Source organism: Eucyclogobius newberryi, unplaced genomic scaffold, assembly GCF_026437365.1.
Source record: "Eucyclogobius newberryi isolate DKJ021-1_F unplaced genomic scaffold, fEucNew1.0.hap1 SCAF_20, whole genome shotgun sequence".
Classification (NCBI taxonomy): domain Eukaryota; kingdom Metazoa; phylum Chordata; class Actinopteri; order Gobiiformes; family Gobiidae; genus Eucyclogobius; species Eucyclogobius newberryi.
Genome location: NW_027315835.1, coordinates 15,397,115 through 15,418,826, shown reverse-complemented (window position 1 = coordinate 15,418,826; position 21,712 = coordinate 15,397,115). Strand labels below are relative to the sequence as shown.

At 40.4% G+C, this 21,712-nt stretch overlaps 2 protein-coding genes across 3 annotated transcripts in view; one reads left to right on the top strand and one right to left on the bottom strand.

Moving 5' to 3' along the window:
* afap1l2 (actin filament associated protein 1-like 2) overlaps positions 1-21,712 on the top strand; it is a 43,975-nt gene that overhangs the window by 10,074 nt on the left and 12,189 nt on the right. The window contains exons 2-6 of one of the 2 annotated variants that reach the window (XM_072455750.1): positions 1,697-1,825; positions 7,305-7,358; positions 10,033-10,124; positions 17,102-17,210; positions 20,469-20,680. In XM_072455750.1, coding sequence (XP_072311851.1) covers positions 1,697-1,825; positions 7,305-7,358; positions 10,033-10,124; positions 17,102-17,210; positions 20,469-20,680 — 596 coding nt within the window. Of the gene's footprint in view, positions 1-1,696; positions 1,826-7,304; positions 7,365-10,032; positions 10,125-17,101; positions 17,211-20,468; positions 20,681-21,712 lie in introns of both variants that reach the window. The other variant, XM_072455749.1, reaches the window with a different exon arrangement.
* Positions 11,272-12,945, bottom strand: LOC140368720 (kelch repeat and BTB domain-containing protein 13). Its single transcript, XM_072455752.1, has one exon. The coding sequence runs from the start codon at positions 12,832-12,834 to the stop codon at positions 11,317-11,319; it is 1,518 nt and encodes a 505-aa protein (XP_072311853.1). The 5' UTR covers positions 12,835-12,945; the 3' UTR covers positions 11,272-11,316.

Sequence of the window (21,712 nt, the reverse complement as noted above, 5' to 3'; positions counted from 1 at the left end):
AATTGCAGCTGTAGCGCGTACGTCCCCCGGCCTCACCATCGTTGTTTTGGTTGTTTCATGCCAGCGTGCTGTCGTCATCCCTGACAACCGCCTCAACCCGCCTCAACCCACCCGGCTGCCGTGTGATTGGCCCGTAAAACCACTGGTGCAGATTGCAAACCAATCAAGACAACAAGATGGATTCATCGAGCAAAAAAATTAATAATTTTTTTTTCTTTATCCATCTTAATTTTCTATTCAAATTATTAGATATTTTTAAAAACACAATAAAAATAAATTAAAAAATAACGATTAGTATTGATTTCATGAACATAAACGATGCAGACTTAAAAAAAAAAAAGTCCACATAAGGCACAAACTTTTACTGAATCTTTATTTAAAAAAAACAACAACATATAATTGTATATTTGATATGGTTGAATCTCAATCTCGATCAAAATGAATTCTCTACCCCCATTGTTTACTATTCCCACAGGTCAAACAACAAACCAAACATATGGAAATGCCTTACAAAAAAGGATGTTATGGGAAAGTTTCTAAAATTATCTCCCCAGAATCCATAACTAGCTCTTCAGGGCCTCCTCATGTCCCTCCCTGCTCTCGCCCGCTCTGGGTTAATAAAGTCTCTCTTGTGCTTCCTCTCATGTTGTCTGTCTGTTGCACTGGGGCCCTCTGTAGCAGGGGCCCATTCACAGCACTCAGACACAAAGACCGTCCACACACATACAAGCTCAGCGCTGACCCCTAAAGGATGTGTGTGGGCCGTGCTCTCAGACACCGTGACCTCCCTCTCCCCCGCCGACTCCCTCTGTGGCTCCTCCCGCTCCAACTCCCAGGCTTCGACCTTTGGCTAAACCAGATCTATTCCCCCCGAGCAGGCTCACACTAAACAGACAAGTGCCAAAGAGCTACGACTGCCTGTCATAAAGTTTGAACGGTTGTGAACTGCTGCCAATAGAAAAGGCTCTGAGGAGGCTGTCTCCCATGTCAAATATTGGCACGCAGAACACAGCTCCAAACACTTAAGCGGAACAGTGACAATAGTTAACACTCATGGTGGAAGTCTTCAAAAGATAAGTGTCCTTGCGGTAAACTTAAAACTATAAATTTGAATATCAACAATCATGTCGTCGGCTTCAATACGTTGCCTGGGATCTGTGGCTTACTCCGATATGTTACATCAGTACGTTGTTGTCTGTTTATTGGTCTATTAGCGTAATAGTAGTGGGTTGTAATGGGAAAATAGACCAAAAGATTCACTAGGGATGTGACAATATCTAATTTTAGTGTTATTATTGTGAGAAAAAACAACACAATTCAATTAATATTGATAATCACTGAGAGCATGACTGATGATTAATTTTCTCATGCCCAACACAATACTATTCAAGTTTGTGACCAGCTTTATGAAATTCAACTTTCTGAATGAAATACATCATATAAAATGAATACTTTCTTTTATGTGTAGTTTTGGACCATAGATTGGAATAAACTTATTGTTATATCTAAAATGTATGATTGTTTTAATTCTTGCAAAATTAACAATCATGGTTAGTGATTTATCTAAAAACCTTGACATCCATAATAATAACAACATGGGGATGTGTGCTTCATGGAACATGTTCATTCATAATTAAAAAAGTATACATTTTCTCTCCTTTGCACATAGTTCACTAAAGTTCTTTTGCTCTTCCAGTGCTGGACCAGCTCCTGGTGGAGCTGCACCGCTTCCTGCTGATCCTGGACAAAGAGAACCTGAGTGGGAACGCCACAGTGCAGAAGAGCCTGCTCTTTGACCTGCTGCAGACGTACAGACCAGCTACTGGTATGAGCACAACACAGAGACATGAGAAAGCATTAACAGCAGTTCTCAAATACGGCTAGTACAAGTACTCACTTTCTATTCCATTGCTAAGAATGTCATGGTTTTACTGGCAAGTGAGTGGTTGGAAAGGATTAATGTTTAGAATTAGAATAAGTGATAAATTGGTGAGACAGAGGTGTTGACTTAGTGATAAAATATAAAAAAGTGTACGTAAAATGTGGTTAAATCTAGCTAATAGCTTAATTAAATCCAATTGCTTTGGTCACAGTTTGTTAACATTGTTTTTTTATGCTTTAAGGAACAGATATGTTGTCGAATGTGTTTGCTAATCTCAAATCTGGAAGTGAGACATGCCCATTGCTGATCTTGAGCTTTATTAGGAAGTTTCTGTATTACTGAGTGATGTGAGTGGTTTGACTATGAATACACTTGTTTTTTTACTGTAACAGATAACATCAGCTTATCTCCAGTACCACAGTGGCTCCTCGCTGTCTACAAGTCTGTTTTAGTGCATATACCAGCAATCGTTTACGTAGAGAATATTACCAACCGGCTCAAAAATCCATGGGAATCATAATCAAACAAGGCAGGCACATTGTAAAAGGCAGCCGCGTATTGAGTTCAAACCGCACATGCTTTGGTTCTCACAAACTTGTAACAGAAGCTTAATGTTTCTCCATGCAAGCTAAGCAACTTGTGGTCGCTCTCTGATTTCTTCAATTGGATGAGCTGAAGTAGCTGACAGTTTGGTTTGAGCGGAATAATCAAAAGGCCATTGTGGTTTATAAATGGGCTGAGATGGTAAAGTAATAAACGTCTATACAAAATACTGAGGTCCATAATATAGTTGTGCGTTTCCTTTATTGGACAAATGATCCCTAATACTTCATATGAAATGCATGTTGTTGTTTTTATGAAGTTATTACTGCCAGGTCAAGTGGAACATGGGCTAATGATATATGAGCTACTTAAGTATTCCGTCACCCTGTTTGTTTCCTTTACTCACTGACTCTGACGTTCAACGTGAAATTGGGCAAACATGTGGGGGGCCAACGTGATTTATGATGGGATTGTGGTCATGTCAAACAGGACAGATTTAAGACTCGGAACTTGAAAGTCAGTGGCGGAAGAAGTCCTCAATGTTGCTACTTCAGTAAAAGCACAGATACAGGGGCAAGAAGTAAATGTACCACAATAGAAAATCAATTTGAGAATTGAAATATGGAAGTGCTACACACAGGTTTTGAGAACTATTAAGAGTCAAATGTCGTGATTTTGATGTAAGTATGTATGTATTTCATTATTTCATTATTTCATTATTTCATTATTTATTTATTTATTTATTGCTGAATTTCCCTGTGAAGGTGGTAAAAAAGAACCCCTCAAACCATACAGAAAGTACTTTTTACTTCAGTTCAAACATGTAGTAGCGTATACATATTGCTACAGTAGTATTGCTACATACATACATACATACATATTGATATAAGTATAGTACTTTTACGCTTGTACTTCCGTACTTTGAGCTGTTTTTCATTACATAACATTATTGCACAGCTTTAATCATGTAATATAAATCAAAATACGAATTACACAGAGATAGTGTCTAAGAAGTCATAGAAACACATTTTGAAGTGTAATATAATTATCGCTTTAGATATCACAATAAGCAATAATACTGAAACTGCCCCATGCCACTGACATAATAAATCTAAAGCAGGATAATCCCAGTAAACTATTTTGTAAACATTGTTCATAAAACTGAGTTGCACCAAATGAATAACAGACTTAGGACACTTTCACACTTGGGAATTGAAACCGGTTCATTTTAAGTGAACTCTGGACAAAACAAAACACCACTCAAACCACTCCAGGGTTCACTTCCACTTTAGTGCTGTTTTAATGACATGGACTCTACGTAGTATCGATGAGTCTTAGACATTACTTATTCAAGCTAAAATCTAATCATAGCACACACAAATTCCACCAAAAGTTCATGTATAATATCTATCAGTTATACATCTATCAGTCAATATTGTAATTATCCCAACATGTGTTATTATATTTAGTATTTGGCCTTAAAACATTTCAAAATGTGTGTTTGTTTATGTTTAATGTGGTTTTGATTGATTACTAAGAATTTATGAAAAATTCTAATACAAAAGTTATGGAGTTCATACAATTACTGCATAAATATTAGATTGAGAGCAGTTAAAAAGTAGACTTTTCTGGACCTACAGTAAACTTATATATCACATGTTAACAGGAAATGGCCAAGGCAATAGATAATGCGATAACCAACGTGATTCATGATGAAGTGAAAAGGTTGAGGGCTTTATACTTTATTGTCCCCATATGAAACTGTGTCCTCTGCATTTGACCCGTCCTTCACCAATGTCCTGCAATTCATGTGGTGAACCGCTACGTCGTAAATGTACAAAAACAGACGGTGTCGGTGTAATCCCTCATTCGTCCAGGCGTGTTCCATAGTAGAAAAAGCTTCAGTTGTAGTCATCTGGACTCAGTTTGAAAAAATAGACGTTTCGACTCTCATCCAAGAGTCATTATCAATAACAGAATTTAGGTCGAGAACTCCGATATTAATACTGTTCTGTGGTAAGACCCGCCCATTGGGAGGAGCCTTCCTGAAGTAGAAAGAGTTGTTTGTTTCAACAGAAACTCCCCCTTGTATCTACCGAGCTAGCCTATTCAGAATCTTAATGGGCTATTAGAATCCTCTTTGTCTTTGTGAGACCCTGGCTCAACCACCCTGAGTACCTGATTAGCATCTGAATGTCCTTTACCTTTCCAGGGGTTCAGAATCCCATTATAAATAACAGGAAGATGAAACCTAAGCCCTCCATTTCTGTTTAAAGAAGGTCTTTCTTTTTTAACAAAAATAGCTTCCTTGACTCCTCTTTCAAACCATCTTTTCTCCCTGCTTAAAACCTTCACCTCACCGTCTTCAAACGAGTGATTAGAGGCTTCAAGATGGAGATGCACGGCGCTCTGAGGTCCTGAACTTGTATTTCTTCTGTGCTGATAAAGCCTCTTGTGTAGAGGCTGTTTCGTCTCACCTATGTAACGTTCTTTACAACTTTCTTCACTGCATTGGATCGAATAAACTACATTGCTCTGTTTTTGAGTCGGCAACTTGTCCTTTGGGTGAACCAGTTTTTGTCTTAAAGTGTTTCCTGGTTTAAAATAAACGGGGACTTCGTGTTGTCTAAAAATTCTCTGCAGTTTTTCCGACAGGCCAGACACATAGGGGATAGAAACACCCTTCCTTCTCTGTTCAGTTTCCCTTTTGTCCTGCTTCTGTGTGAAAGTGTCCTAAGTCTGTTATTGACAATGACTCTTGGATGAGAGTCGAAACGTCTATTTTTTCAAACTGAGTCCAGATGACTACAACTGAAGCTTTTTCTACTATAAAAACAGACGGTCTTATTTTGCCTGGTCCTTTTGTGACCCATTTCTCTGAACATCCACTCATAACTTGATGAATCCAGTGTAGCTTTTATACTTCCTCTGTCTCTCTCCCAAACAGCAGTCGCTCTTTTCCATGTTCAGGTCCTGGACTCGGCAAACTTCCTCCACTGGCTCCAAACTGTATAATTTTTCCAAAGCAGCACTTATCCTCTGGGGACGCTGACTTCCTCTGAGCAGCAAATTTATAAATAGCATTTTCAACTATTCCCCCAAAAATCTGTTTCCACTGTACAGGCAAAACATCGTCTTATTCTGTTTGCTTACGCCCCCTTTGTATCATTTTCAAAGACGGAATAATCTCGAGAGGTAGTTTGATTTCCTCCCTGGATACAGCAGACTGCCAAACTGCACAATAAACACAGATTTGTTGGAAAAATTGAGAATTCTAACCATTTTTGTCATTAACTTTACCAATAAGTTCATTAGCTTGTGATATTTGAAAAGCAAATCAACCAAAACAAAAGGATTCTTCCTAAAAAGTTAACAGTAAAGAGGACAAAATCGGTTTGTATAAGGTTTTTAAAGGTCGAAAGCTCATTTTAAAGACTAAAGCGCTAAATCTAAAGAAAGTTGGGCATACGAAGCAGATTTGAGTCTAATAAAAAGCATATTTCACAAAAGACGTTGATATAATTTAAATTGTTTAAAGGATTCTTCCTAAAACATTAACAGTAAAGAGAACAAAATCGATTTGTATAGGGTTTTTAAAGGTTGAAAGCTCATTTTACAGACAGCGCTAAATCTAAAGAAAGTTGGGCATAAAAAGCAGATTTGAGTCTAATAAAAAAGCATATTTCACAAAAGACATTGATATAATTTAATTTGTTTAAATGATGTTTTCGTGTAACTGTTCGCCCATTTTCCGTATGGTTTGTGTTGATATGAATATTTACGTATGACATTATAATAACTCCGATGACGTTTTCACCCATGGTTTGCACATATTTGGGGGCAGAGGCGGGCTCTATAGCATTTGAATGATGTACTTCTAGGAGTTCAAAGATGTTAGTGATACAGTGCAGTGTCTGCAGGGGAGGGTTTTACTGACTAATGTCTTGTGAATGTCCACCTCGCTCAGAGTGGGTGTCAATGGGCCCGTCTGTCTCCACAATGGCCCACTTGTTTGAATAGAGTCCAGCTTTAATCCTGGGATTGTACTAAACATGATAAAAGTTTGTTTGGCACTTATAGTAGGAGGACTAAGATGTTCTCACTAGAATGGTCTCAGAGCAAACTATGCATGATATGAATGTATATACACTCTGTCACCGTAAATTATACAAAGAGCGGAAAACAAGCCTCTTTTGAACCAATTATTTTCCTGACAATTGCTTGAAAAAACATACAGCAGTGTGAAGTATAAAATAGTGTTTTAAACATTGTGCCATTGTGTTCGTTAAGTTGTTTTCTGTACATTTTCTAGAGGAGCATCCGCCACCTGCTTGTTTCCATAGAGATTTCATTGCTTGGCCTGTAATGTCCCACAGAAGAGCATTAAACGTATTTACTGTATTTACTTGTATTGTGGAGACAAGCAATGTTACATGGATATATAGAGTTCAATGGCATACTGTGGAATATTCCAGACAAAGCAATAACATCTCTTTGAGACATCCACCAGAAAAGTTACACAGTGCACCTTTAAAAGAAGGGAAAAAAGGCAGAGAGTGAAACAAAGAGAAAAGGAAAGAAAAACATGTTGCTCTTCAGAATAGCAAAAACCTACATGTTTTTATATGTTTTGTGACTTAATAACAGGGAGTGAATAATTTTAGGGTGTGTTCAATAATTGTACACACACACACACACACAGACACACACACACACACACACACACACACACACACACACACCAGATTCAATATGGGGGGAAAATGGGACTAAACTCAAAAGTATGAACATACCCCTTAGATTGACAACTTTCTGAAAATATACTCATATATTCATTTGTGGCACGAATAACCCAATGTTGTCTTGTGTTCCAACACAGGTGGAGATGAGGAGTACATCTACATGAACAAAGTTGTGGTCAGTGACGGCAAAGGTGTGAGTTTTGCATGCTCTGAACCTCTAAAATGACTAATATAAATAGTAGCACTAACTCACAAAAATGTACTGTGATGACTTATTATTAGGCCCAAGCGCCACAAGCTGGCGAGAGGCCTATTAATCTCGTAAGGCCGTGCGAAGCACGGCTGCGAAAGTGCGCACGTAGTGCGCACGAAATAGAGCGCGAAGCGCTCGCCCACTTCCAAACACTCACTAACGCACTCCTTCACTCATGCACGCCCCGTGCATACTAATTAGTAGTAGGAAAATGGAACATTACCGTTGTAAACGGGCGAAGCCCGTGCAAAAGTGCGCACTAAACGAGCACTTTACATTGAGAGTCATCCCCATATAAAGCACTCATTTGCGCTAAGTACCTCACGAATACGTTCCCCATCTCTTGCATGTTCCGTGCATATAAACATGTAATGCAAAAATTGAACATTATTACTGTATAGAGGGCCAAAAACACAAAGCATCGGAATATTCTTCTTCTTCTTCTTCTTCTTCTTCTTCTTCTTCTTCTTCTTCTTCTTCTTCTTCTTCTTCTTCTTCTTCTTCTTCTTCTTCTTCTTCTTCTTCTTCTTCTTCTTCTTCTTCTTCTTCTTCTTCTTCTTCTTCTTCTTCTTCTTCTTCTTCTTCTTCTTCTTCTTCTTCTTCTTCTTCTTCTTCTTCTTCTTCTTCTTCTTCTTCTTCTCGGGACCAACCCCCCTATTTTTCACCCAGTGAACATTGACGAAAAGTCACAAAAATTTGCACACCTCTAAAAATCGTGCCTCTCTACATTCTGGCTATTTCCCTTTTCTAAAATAAAAAAAAATTGGCGCGTCAGCGCCCCCAAATGTACCAAAAATGCATTGAGAGATGGGAAATGACCCAAAAAAAATCTGATTGTAGAATCATGAAAATTGGCGCAGAGGTAGATGGTGACAAGAGAAGTAAAAAATATTATTACGGCAACGCCGTCCGCCCAACCAAATGTCGGCCATATTGCTTCAAAAATGGCTAAACATGACTTCGGAGTTTTTCCAAACGTCGTACTTTTACGAACTCCTCCCAGGGCGTTGGCCCTGAAAAGCTGAAATTTGGTGAAAATGCTACTGAGGAGTGGGACATCAAAAGTTATCCAAATTACATTGATACCTGTCACGGTCTCTGTGCGGCGAAGCCGCAAACTGTAGCAAGAATTTCAGAAATCTCCCAAATTTTACATTTCTGCCATTTGCGCAGATAAAGTCCGAATTGCGTCAAATTAGAATCAGTTGTTAAACTCTTTGCCCTAAATCTACTTGAAGTGAAATAAATTAATTTGGAGCCACAGCGCCCCCTACAGATTTTATATGGAGGTTAAATATTAAGTTTTGCGAAATTATATGAAATTTGACACACAACTCAATTTTAGAATCCCCATCAAAAAGTCAATGAGACCCATGTCATAATTGTTATGGCGTTGCCGTAACGATGACCGAAACCTTCCATGTTATTCCAATGGGGAAATCGCCAGAACATGTTTACACTTTAGACTTTCACAAACTCCTCTTAGGGCATTAGACATATTAACCTGAAATTTGGTGAGACTCATCTTCAGGGGTGGACCATCAAAAGTTATCCACATTTTTATTCAAAGAGTCACGGTGTCTGTACGGCAAAGCCGCACATTTTGCCAAGAATTCAAAATAAAATTGCTTTTTGATGGTAAAACAAAGGGGAGAAGATGTGACAGCGTCACAGATTCAGCAGTAGGCGTAATAAAAGGACAATTGGGGCGCGTTAGCGCCCCCTCCTCTTGCGGCGTGGCGGCGGCGTAGCGAGGGCCGATCATTGCCGCTTGCGGCTATATTTTACTTTATTTCTGTATATGTTTTAACTGTAGAGAATACAATGCTATATATACTGTGCTAATGCTAAAGGTGTACTTTATTGCTAATTTTTAGTTCTACTTGTGATACGACAGTACTTTTATGCAAATATTACCTCAACTTTGTCAGTAAATGAAAGCATTGACTTAGAAAATAACAGTTTGTCCTTCATGAAAAGCAATTTTTTAATAGAATTACTATACATATAAACAAATTAATTAAGTTAGAGTTGAAAGTTAAAGTATCTCGTTCTTAACCACCTCCGGCTACGGTTCCCATGACATATTTAATTCAATTGAGAAATACAAATTCCCTTTAGAGGAGTTCACTTTGGACTTCCATTTTTATTAAGATTAAGTGAAACTCCCCAAACATATTTGTATTTAGGGTCAAACTGACAGGTCAAACAGATTGCCCCTGGCTGTAAGACTTACCCTCTTTACAGACGGGACAGAGTATTTTGAGTGAGTGTCCATCATGAGAAAGGCCTCCAGCAGTGGTCCGGTCTCTCCTCCTCGCTCTGCTGTTTCCTGTGTGTTGCTCTGGAGCCCGTACATCTGTAACGGGCCTGTTGTGTTTGGACACTCCTGAAGAATGTGGTTTTAGTCATCCTTAGATTTATCTCATTTTTCCACAGAAACAACACAGCCTTTGTTATGAAGCAGAGAGTTACAGTAAAACGTCTCCTTTTTAGCTGGTATCTTGAAAGTATTGGTTTGGTAGAAATTAAAGTATATTTAGCATAATGCGTCTCCTTTAATGTAAACTCTGCATGGCATTAACCTCTCTATCTCTTTTTGTCTGACCCAGATGAAAGAGGCGATGGCCTTGTGAACGGAAAAGCTGGAAAGTTCACTCCAGTCCCACAGAAAAACCTCCCAGAGCTGCCTCCTCCCAGAACAGTGAGTGCCCACAGTGCGATTTTGAATGAGCACGCTGAATCATTCAGCTCAAGACAATATTACAAATGTTTTCTTTGGTCACTGTGGAAGGGTCAGAAGAAAGATTTACTTCAATAGTTGTATGATATACATAAAGCAAAACACATGTTAAAAGTGAGTTAAATCACAATATTCCGCATAGCTGTCCAAAGACGAATACGATGGTAATTGTAGCAGACAAATTGTGGTTCAGGGTCAACATAAGGACATTGCGGATTATATTAAATTAGACTTAGACTGTATGTCGTCAGTGAGGGTTTTAATGCGAGAACAGTGCAGTCTTTTCCCACAGAGCTTAACTTCATATTGCTGGAGGCTTTTTGAAATCAATACATCCTTAGATACGTGTATATTGTTTAATCAAATTTGAGACAGTGAACCTTGAATAAATGCCTAGAGCAGTGTTTTACAAACTTTGGTGCAAGGGCCAAATGTACTCGATGGTACTGATTTTGTTTGTTTGTTTACTCCATTAATGAGAGTAGTTTGTATAGTTAGTTTCTGGTTTAATTTTGGTCTGTTCAGCAAAATCAGTCGTACGCTTTCCTTTGCTTAGCATTTACTTAGTTAGTTAACTTTGCCTTGACCGTAATATGGTTGAAAGAATTGAGGAGCGGGGAGTTTTGGGTAGTAAATCGGCCCAGTTTAACTTGAAAATGATGGCGCACATCCCATTGGCGCTTTTGAACTTCACGCCCCACGCTCGCAGGACCAGTGGCCTCCCCCAATATAAACTACTGCAGCAGCTGGTGCTCATCAGGACAAATGCTAGTGTCAGCACTGATGCAGATGTGCGCAATATGAAAGTGAAAAACATTTTACTCCCTATATTAATCATTCAATGCCAGTTCTTTTAAGAGTCCTGTGACCGTGACAGTATCATAATAAATGCTGCTGCTGTAAAAGCTATTACATTTGTATTTAATTGTATTCAGATAAAAGGTCTGTAAATGACCAAAGACAAAGTTATAATGAATTGCATCACTTCCTAAAAAACAAGTTACTCTTTCTATCTATCTCTTTCTGACTCCAGCTTCAGTCATGGTAAGACATGGGACCAGGGTTTCAAAAATCATCATAACATTTCTAAGCATTCTACAACTTTCTATCAACTAATTCTAAAGAAGTAACATGCACATTGGCTGTAGTCTTTTCACAATTCTAGCATAGCTTCCATAAACCTCTCGGATGCGTCTGGCAAAGGCGTTTTTCCATCCTCTCCCTGTGTGTCCGTCTCTGGGATCACCGGTCCTGTCTTGGGAAGCCTCAGTAAACATGTCCACAGCGACCCGCTTTTTGGAAATCCTTTCATTTGTCTATGTGGCTTCCATCCTTCTGCACCTATTTTATATTCAAGGGTTAGCATGTGTTTTACCGTGAACACTGAATCGCCTCTTATCATTGAGGTGAACAGCGCCCCCTTGCTGTTGATGTAGTGCCCTGCCATCGCTGTCCACTGCCCCGTTGTGATGTTGTAGCAATCCATAAGACATCGCAAGAAATCGTCAGAAGGTCCGTTTCGCATCACATACAAGTTGTCCCTATGCGCCACCATACAGTGACCATAACTCTGCTGTTTTATCAACGTCGCGGTCAATTTCCATTCATCTTTAGCTACTAGATACTCATAGATATCAGTTGTTGCAGGCGATTTCCAGAAGCAAACAAACATCCTACGTCTTGCAACAGCACAAGCCGCCGATCCCACAGGTCTCGGAGCGGGTTGTATGAAGGTCCATTGTTCTTTGTTGACGTCGTAACTTTCCGCGGTTGCGACATTGCGACCTTCAAGCTCTCCTCCTATCGCGCAAAGTCTTCCCTCGTGCCCCAGCAAAGTGAAATTGTACCGAGGTTGTTGCGGACCAGGTAGCTCCGTCCATAATCCTGATTCGGGATCGTAGCAAAAACTGCGATCCACCGTGGCTTTCTTATAACCGTAAACTCCACCGACGATGTACAATCGGTTGTCCAACACCGCCACACCTGCCATGGAAGTGCTACAGAACGTTGGTAGGTTGGTTAGATGTTTCCATTCTTGTTCTTTTTCATCGAGGTAACAAACCACCCTGAAGGAGTCATTCAAAAGCTCCATTGATGGCGTATGGGTCCCTAATGCGATATAAGTTGCTTGGGACAACGATTGGGAATATTGAAGCAACTCTTCGGGAAGTTGCGTTTCGGCCGCATCCTTGAGGTCGTCAAAGGCGTCGCTGAGAAACAATGCGGCACAATGGGAAACCGAATGCAAACCAAAGACGTATGACGTATAGTACAGCAATAGGCAGTTTTCGGAATCGATGATGTCGCAGAGATGTTGAGCGAGCTTTGGCACTTGCAAGAAGGCGGCACATTCGATAGCGTCTATTAGCTCGTCGGGGTCACTGAGAGTAGGAAGTTCACCCCTGCACACTGCAAGGGCAATGAGGAAACCCCGTGCCTTCACTCCACCTTTAAAGTGCAGCTCTTCCTGGTTGCTTTCTACCATTCCCGACCGAAAAAGAGCTTTAAAGTAGTCGCTATATTTTGCCAGGATTGTCCGTTCGACTTTAAAGAAACATTCCTCCACACGTACGTTCACCAATGTTGCGTGGTCCTCTCCAGCGTCCGGATTAAGAAACCCACTTCCGCTGTGAATATCCTGGTTTTGTTTCGGGGCCTCTAGTCCTTCCATGATGCCTTAAATTCCTTCTTCTCAAATGACGAAGTTGTGACAGGCATGTCTTTCAGATTACCCAGTTTTTCCTCTGAAATCAGTGGGTAAATGCAGGTTTGCGGGACTCGCATTGCGCCCCGTCTGCATGGTGGTCCCAAAATAGAGCAGGGCTATTGATAGCGACTGTGCCACTTGCAAGCGTCAAGCGGAGAGAGAAGACACAGAGTCGGTGGCACAAGGTGATACAAGTAAAAGGGCACTACATATGTATTTTAATCATTTGCCTTTTGTTTCTCTGGTTAACATTAAACATATGTATATCTCAATTCATTCAATTTTAGGTGTTTTCTATACTTGATCCCTGTAGTGGTGACTGTAGTTCTACACAAATCCAAGCCTCTCTGATTATTTTTATCTCTACCTTCTCTTAGTTCCCAGCTGGCTTTGTAGATTTGCTCTATCTCTCTGTGCTAGAAGAATCTTGGCATGGGAACCAGGGATTTTCCATGTTTCTGCCTTTTGCCTTGTTTTGCTCTCTTTTCCCAGCCCCACTACAACCACACCCCTGGAGTCCCCACCAACTCCTCTCTTTCCCTCTCACCCCACAACGTCCTTAATATTGCTTAATCCAATTCGGTGACTCCGTGTCTCTGTGGAGAACATGTCGAGTGGCCAGAGGATTTATTTATCTTCGAGGTATTTCCAAAGAATGACACATGCTTTGCTCATATGCTGCACACGCTAGAGCTCAACTTTGACTCGGAGACATGTAAAATGAATGGACACTATTGAGATAACGGTGGATAGACGTGATGCGGAGGGGGCTGCAGCAGCTCAGGAATGCAGGACTTTCTGTTTTAATTAATAGCAGATGTCTAAGTTCCTTCTCTTTGTAGTAAGGAGACTCTTTTCAAACAAGGGACAGCTCTAAAAAATAATGTTTTTAGAGATTGTTTGTTGTTCTACTTGTTTGACAGTGGCATTGCTGGATGAGACTCTTCATTGCCACTTACCGATTACTGCAGCCGAGAAAAAGAAGAAAACTGTACATTTATATGAGATATGTTCATACGTTATATGTATGTAGTAATAGAAGCAGAAGTAGTAGTAGTGGTAGACGTAATAGTATTTGTAGGCAGAAGTGCAAGTACAGATGCAGGGGCAAAAAATTACTCAAGTGAAAGTGTCACATACTAATTGATTTAAAGTTAAAGGATAAAAGTTAAACATTATTTCACACAGATTTGAAAGCTATTAAAGCTTTTCTTTAAAATGTTTTGATTTTTATGAAGAATTGCGCTGATCTTTGGTCAACAAAAGCTGCTGAATTGATCATTTATCCAGTGTTTTTTAATAACATTCTTGTTTGCTCAAAACTAATTAAAGATTAAAAATTAGGCAAGATGTCCCCATGAATGTTATAAAGAAAACCCCTTGGCTATTTAAAGTAGTCTCAAACCTTAAAGAAAGAGTATTGACTTTATATTTTCAGGTCAAAGTACAAATGTAGTAAAAATTGTTTCTGTCCAGTAGTTTTACTTTTGTTCTTTGTCACTTGATTGTAGTAGTATAGAGTTGTTATAAAAGTAGTAGTAGTAGTAGTAGTAGTAGTAGTAGTAGTAGTAGTAGTAGTAGTAGTAGTAGTAGTAGTAGTAGTAGTAGTAGTAGTAGTAGTAGTAGTAGTAGTAGTAGTAGTAGTAGTAGTAGTAGTTAAAGTAGAGGTGTAGTAGTAGTAGTAGTAGTAGTAGTAGTAGTAGTAGTAGTAGTAGTAGTAGTAGTAGTAGTAGTAGTAGTAGTAGTAGTAGTAGTAGTAGTAGTAGTAGTAGTAGTAGTAGTAGTAGTAGTAGTAGTAGTAGTAGTAGTAGTAGAGGTGTAGTAGTAGTAGTAGTAGTAGTAGTAGTAGTAGTAGTTGTAGTAGTAGTAGTAGTTAAAGTAGAGGTATAGTAGTAGTAGTAGTAGTAGTAGTTAAAGTAGAGGTATAGTAGTAGTTGTAAAAGATGTAAGGATATTCTTCCTCCGCCTGTCATAAATGATCATATATTCAACTGAAACATTCCTATTATTTATTTCCAAGCTTACATCTTCATGTGGCACATAGTAATTCCCCTTTATACGTTGTTTTGCAGACATTAGCAGTATAATAAACGCACACCACATGTACAGTATCATGTGTAAACTGTGATAGCATCTCTTTCACCCTCATCTGTCTCTGCAGCTCGCCATCTTTTCAATGTCGCTCGCGCAGGCTAATCACACAAACAGCACCGCGTCACGGAGTCTCGGTGTCTGACACGACGCCGGTGCTTATTATGACGGAGGCTTCATCTGCTCTCAGTTACAGGGAAATGATGAACTCACTCATTTAATGTGATGGGAATAAGATGGGGACTCCCTACACACAGCACAATGATATATGACATCGCTGAAAAATACGCCATGACAAAGTGTAATCATGCTTAGTCAGTATTTTGTGCAATTAATCTGAATAATTTGAGGAAAATGATAGGAGTCAACAAAACAACCACGACTAATGACATTACCACCATGAGTGCTACTACGAATACTTACTACTACTGTGATTCCTCTTTTCTTTACTGCTTATACTCCAGTTGTATATTAGTATTTCTATTCAATGCCACTTCTTGTGCTGCTGCTCAGCATTTGTTTTTATCATACTTTTCATTTTTCCACCATTGCTGCTACTATTGCTGACATTGGGGTCAAGATATGCATTCATTTAGAGCAGTGGTTCCCAAACTGAGGGGCCTCAGATGAACTGCGAGCCCCCCCCCCCCCCCCCCCCCCCCCCAAAGTTAGTTTGATTTTCCGCTTTAAATCAGTATCAGTGTTATTATATGTACTTTTTACTGTAAATTTGAGTGGGAAAACATTGCGTAATCTTTTGAATTGAGTGTGAATGATTGTTTTGGGGGGTCCTAAAGATCTACGGCTCATTAGGGAGGCCACGTCTCGGCTGATTTTGGGAAGGGCTGATTTAGAGGATTTATATTGTGAGTGGTTTGACATTTTAATACTATAAACACATACTAGGACTCCAAGAATGCTGAAACTACTAAAACTCCCAGGGTTAAAGGTGGAACTCCTCAAATCTCACTTCAATTTGAAAACGTCCTCAAAGTCATAACATAAGAAATAAAATATATACAGATGCAGGAAGTCAAAAAGTGAGGAACAGCATAAATCTACCTAAGCAGAGTAAAAACACTTCCAAATAGGAGCAGTTAAGATGACCGTGTTTAAAATAGCACCTATTATTCCCTTTTGATGCTTAAATATTTAGATTGTTACTTGTGCAAATCACAATTATGTACTTCTAAAGGATTTTAAATGTTTAAACTTTTTGTCATGCTGTTTTGACCATATTTTTATTTTAAAACGTCGTCTTTCTTGACTCTTTTCTCCACTTTACTGTCGTGGCCTGTTGGGATTCACTTGTTTTATCATTTAAAACGTAATTTCGCCAAATGTAAAATAATGGCTCTTCAATTATGATCAGAAACGTTTCAAAACACGTAATGGTGTGTTTTGACATAACGGCACCAGACGGGCTAATCTGGCTCTATCAGTTGTGCCTCTTGAAGTTTCGTGATGACTTTAGACTTGTTGTTGCACGCTGAGAAGATTACACATTACATTTGAGTGGAGAAGCAGGACGGGACCCTGTCTTCTCCAAGTGTTTACTCACTGGTGACACAGAAGGACCAATTTGTTTGCATTACGTCATGTTCTTACAGTATTTATAATATCTATGTCTTCACACACAAAGCTGAGTGGTAATTTCTAGTGGTTTTCTATAAATGGAAGTGGGAATGGGGCGTAACAAACTTTTGATTTCAGTTTTGATTTTGTCTTTTGTGTTCTGTTCTACACTAAGACACAGACTAAAGGTAAAAATGCTCTGTAGCTCTGTAATGTTAAGATACTTATTCATTTTGTTGGGTTTTTATCACACAGAAGTGACAAAGAGAGTCATTTGCAATTCTTTTTTACATTTAAAAACAAATTTGAGTCAGGTTTTTGATCCTCTGCATCTTTGGATTTAGTGACTGACATCGATTAAAATTTAAATTGAGCTGTTTAATATTTTTTACTTCTAATAGTGGGTCAAATTGGACTGTGTGTTTGTGTGTGGAGATGTGGAATTAAGAACGTTTAGAGCGGAAACCCAAGTCCATGTTTAGTTTCCCGTGATGTTAATGGAACAATGTGTCGTGCAATTTTTTTAAAAGACCGCAATAGGATTTAAAACGTTTGTCTTTTTCAGGGTGTCATGGGCCGAGAGCCGTTCCCCTTACCCCTACTTCCTGTTTCAGCCCCGGACACTTCAGAGAGCTACTACGAAGAGGCCCAACCCTATGAGGAAGCAGTCAATGGTAAGTCATTTTTGCTTTGTAGAAACGTTTTGCAGTTCCTGGGGTCTCATTTATAAAGCATGTGTGCGCACAAAAATGCAGCGTACATGAGTTCTAATGTTAACTTTGTGATCTATAAAAAGATAATTTGTAGTTTAGGTGTTTCAGAAATAAGACAAGAGGGGATCTGAGCAAAGAGAGATGACAAGTTTGCGAATGTTGTGTGTTTCGTCCGCGTAAAGATTATAAATGAGACCACTGTATATTTTGTTCTTGCTTGACCTTTCCCATACTTTACAAAGATGTGAGATTAACGCATGACCCGTCTGTATCAAAACAAACATGGCTGCTTGCAGGGATAAAGAAAGGAAGAAAATATCACACTAAAGACTAAAAAACATTGCGGATTTAGGCAGAATCAATGAGCAAATTTATCACAAAACACTGTTAATCGTAGGTGAGAATTGTTTGTCTGAGCTTGTCTGGTTCTCCTGATTGCACTGCTCCGTTTGAGTTTGGCTTGAGACGCCGCACAGGAAGTGGAAACCAGATCTTTAGTACCGACGCATTCAGTTGTGGTTCAAACTCTGTGAAAAAGCCTTTCATGTTGGGATTCATTACTGGCCATTTGACTGACCAAGAGAACATGAAACTTGAAAAGATAACCTTTACTTTTTCAAATGTATGCTACAAACCTATGAATGAAGTTTAAAAGAAGTCCATTTGACCCATACACATAGGTGCACAAATATTTAAGATGGGAAATCCCACTCAAACCAACAAGATGTGAAAGCGGTTTTTATATAGGTCTAAGGAAAATGTGGTTGGAGGCTACTAGAACCATGATGCACTTCTCGACCAAATGTCGTTACAAAGTGTTAGACTACTAAACCCACAATCTATAAGAAACTGTGCTCTCTGCTCATGTGTGTTGCTTTGTCTGCCGTTGTCTTTCATTCTGCTTTAAAGGTGACAAAGGGACTTCCTGTTTAGGCTTGTGAAAACTGCTCTCAACTTTCCATCTAATACTTTTGGTCAAGGTTCACACATACTTAAGACTGAAAAGTGGGGGAAGAGTTATAAATAATGCCAAAATTGGTCTGCACTTAGATATAATTTTGAATTATGTCTAGTTGCACTTAATTATAATTGCACATAATTATAATTATTTATAATTATTTATATTATAATAAATATATAATTTGTATTTATATTTCGACCTTGTCCCTCGGGGTGTCCTTTGGGGGGTGCTCCGGGAGTACGGGGTCCGGGGCCCTTTGCTCAGGGCTGTCCGGTCCCTGTATGACCGGAGCAGGAGCTGTGTTCGCATTGCCGGCAGTAAGTCAGACCTGTTCCCAGTGCATGTTGGACTCCGCCAGGGCTGCCCTTTGTCACCGGTTCTGTTCATAATTTTTATGGACAGAATTTCTAGGCGCAGTCAGGGGTCGGAGGGTGTCCGGTTTGGGGACCACAGGATCTCATCTCTGTTTGCAGACGATGTTGTCCTGATGGCTCCATCAAACCCGGACCTGCAACATGCACTGGGACGGTTTGCAGCCGAGTGTGAATCGGCTGGGATGAGAATCAGCACCTCCAAATCCGAGGCCATGGTTCTCGACCGGAAAAAGGTGGCTTGCCCTCTCCAGGTGGGTGGGGTGTCCTTGCCCCAAGTGGAGGAGTTCAAGTATCTCGGGGTCTTGTTCACGAGTGAGGGAAGGATGGAGCGTGAGATCGACAGGCGGATCGGTGCAGCGGCTGCAGTGATGCAGTCGCTGCATCGGACTGTTGTGGTAAAGAGGGAGCTGAGCCGAAAGGCAAAGCTCTCAATTTACCGGTCGTCTACGTTCCTACCCTCACCTATGGTCATGAGCTTTGGGTAGTGACCGAAAGAACAAGATCGCGGATACAAGCGGTCGAAATGAGTTTCCTCCGCCGTGGGGAGCTCGGAGTAGAGCCGCTGCTCCTCCACGTCGAGAGGGGCCAGCTGAGGTGGCTCGGGCATCTGTACCGGATGCCTCCTGGGCGCCTCCCTCGGGAGGTGTTTCAGGCATGTCCCACCGGGAAGAGGCCCCGGGGAAGACCCAGGACACGCTGGAGAGACTATGTCTCTCGGCTGGCCTGGGAACGCCTCGGGATCCCCCCGGAGGAGTTAGAGGAAGTGTCTGGGGAGAAGGAAGTCTGGGAGTCCCTGCTCAGACTGCTGCCCCCGCGACCCGGCCCCGGATAAGCGGCAGAAAATGGATGGATGGATTATTTATAATTAATTATATTATAATGATTTATATTTACAATTATTTGTTATGTGTAATTCATTATAATTGCACATAATTGCACTTGACATAATTTTAGACATAATACGAAATTTACCCATGTGTGGACAATAAAGGAATATCTTATCTTATAGGGCCAACGTTTAGTTATAATTTGATTCAATTTGCCCATATTTGTTTCGCTTTCTAGTTTGTTTTTTTTAATCCCTATTTAGAAATGTTGGTGCAGATAAATCTGTTCTATGTAACTATAATTCTTTATATATTTTGTGTGCGATAATAGAAACACCTTTGATAGATTATTGACACACAAATGGCAAATCAAATGAAAGCAACGCCCTTTCATCCCAAAACCTCAGCTCACTTTCAACTTGCTTGATCTGCTTTTAACTTTTATAACCTTCACAGACCTTGCTTTACCCTTGCTTTTCTCATTTCTCCTCTCTGCTGTCGGACTGGCTTTTGACAGGTCTGGATCTTCTCTCTCGCTCCTCGCTGCGAGGCCTGAGCTCGGACAGTGTGGTGTATGCAGTGATCTCCCGGGGTACACGCCTCTCCTCTTTGGGCATGTGTGAACGGGGGTGAACTGTGGCATGCTTTGGGCTTGTGGTTGCCCAGGACACGAGACAGAATGTGGACAGGCAAAGTGTTGTGTTACATTTAAAGAAACAAACAACGAAGAGTTTCCGCCACCATTTGTCAATAGAAAATAAAGGTAGAAAATGAGCACAAAATTTGAAGGAGATATATTTAATTTGTTTTATTGCAGCTCAGTATTAGCAGTAGGATGGATGTGTAAAGGTTATTTACAGAATATAGTTTATAGGATGAAATCTTGAAAAAATAAATCTTGAAAATCTGAAGAGGAAGCTTTGAAACAATAATAACAGTTTCAAATACTACAGCACATGGTTTTGTCTATGTAAGAACACCTTTATACTGCCCCTTCCACTGCCTTCTGTTTTATCGTTTGTTCAGCCTTTAATTGCTTCCTTATCTCATTTCCTAGATGATGGAGAGGCGGTGAGCAGTTCCTACGAGTCCTACGATGAGGAGGAAGTGAGCAAAGGGAAGTGTTCGTTTGCTCAGCACCAGTGGCCGTCTGCAGAGGCGCCCTTTGAGCTGATGAAAGATTCACAGATCTGTGCTTTTCTCTGGAGGAAGAAGTGGCTGGGACAGTGGGCCAAACAGCTCTGTGTGATCAGAGACGACCGCCTCATGGTGAGAGAAGCATGTGTGCCACTTCCTTATGGCTTTACCCGTGCGTCAATAGGACCAGAAGACTCTATAATTATAATCTAATTACAACTACGATAAAAAAAAAGTATCACAATCAAATAAAAAAATAATCATAATTTGTACATACAAGAATGGATTGGTTTTATAATCCAATCATTTGGGCCGAGCACCACAAGCTGGCGAGACGCCTATTATATAACATTTAATGCAAAATGTGAACATTATTACTGTATTATGGGCCCATGACACAGTCTCCCCTGGCAATAATCAGTAAAAAAGCCCTGCTTAATCCTGCTGTGAAAAATAGTCAACAACTCATTGTTGACAAGAGTAGCACAAATGTCCTCCAAAAACACTAAAAGCACTAAAAACACCCCCACATGAAGTAGGGGTGAGGGTTCTCGGCTCATCACACCCTGAAAAAGACAGAACCTATAAATGGTATTGTGGTCATTAAAAATGATACAACACATTGTTCCATTAACTAACACACTAAAAGCACTAGGATAGTGCTATACTCGAGCGCGGCATGGGCCATACTTATAAATGCTAAAATGAATGGAAGTCTATGTGGAGTGAGTGAGCCCCACGGGAAGGTGAATACGTGCTCATCGTGGGGGTACACCACGGTAACATGGGGGTACACCACGGTGACATGGGGGTACACCACGGTGACATGGGGTACACCACGATGACATGGGGGTACACCAAGGTGACATGGGGGTACACCATGGGGGTACACCACGGTGACATGGGGTACACCACGGTAACATGGGGGTACACCACGGTGACATGGGGTACACCATGGGGGTACACCACGGTAACATGGGGGTACACCACGGTAACATGGGGGTACACCACGGTGACATGGGGGTACACCACGGTGACATGGGGGTACACCACGGTAACATGGGGACATAGGGGTACACCACGGTGACATGGGGTTCAGCACAGTGACATGGGGGTACACCACGGTGACATGGGGTACACCACGGTGACATGGGGGTACACCAC

Excerpts from the sequence above, each read along its gene's own strand:
- LOC140368720 (XM_072455752.1), bottom strand. The coding sequence starts at position 12,834 with ATGGAAGGACTAGAGGCCCCGAAACAAAACCAGGATATTCACAGCGGA.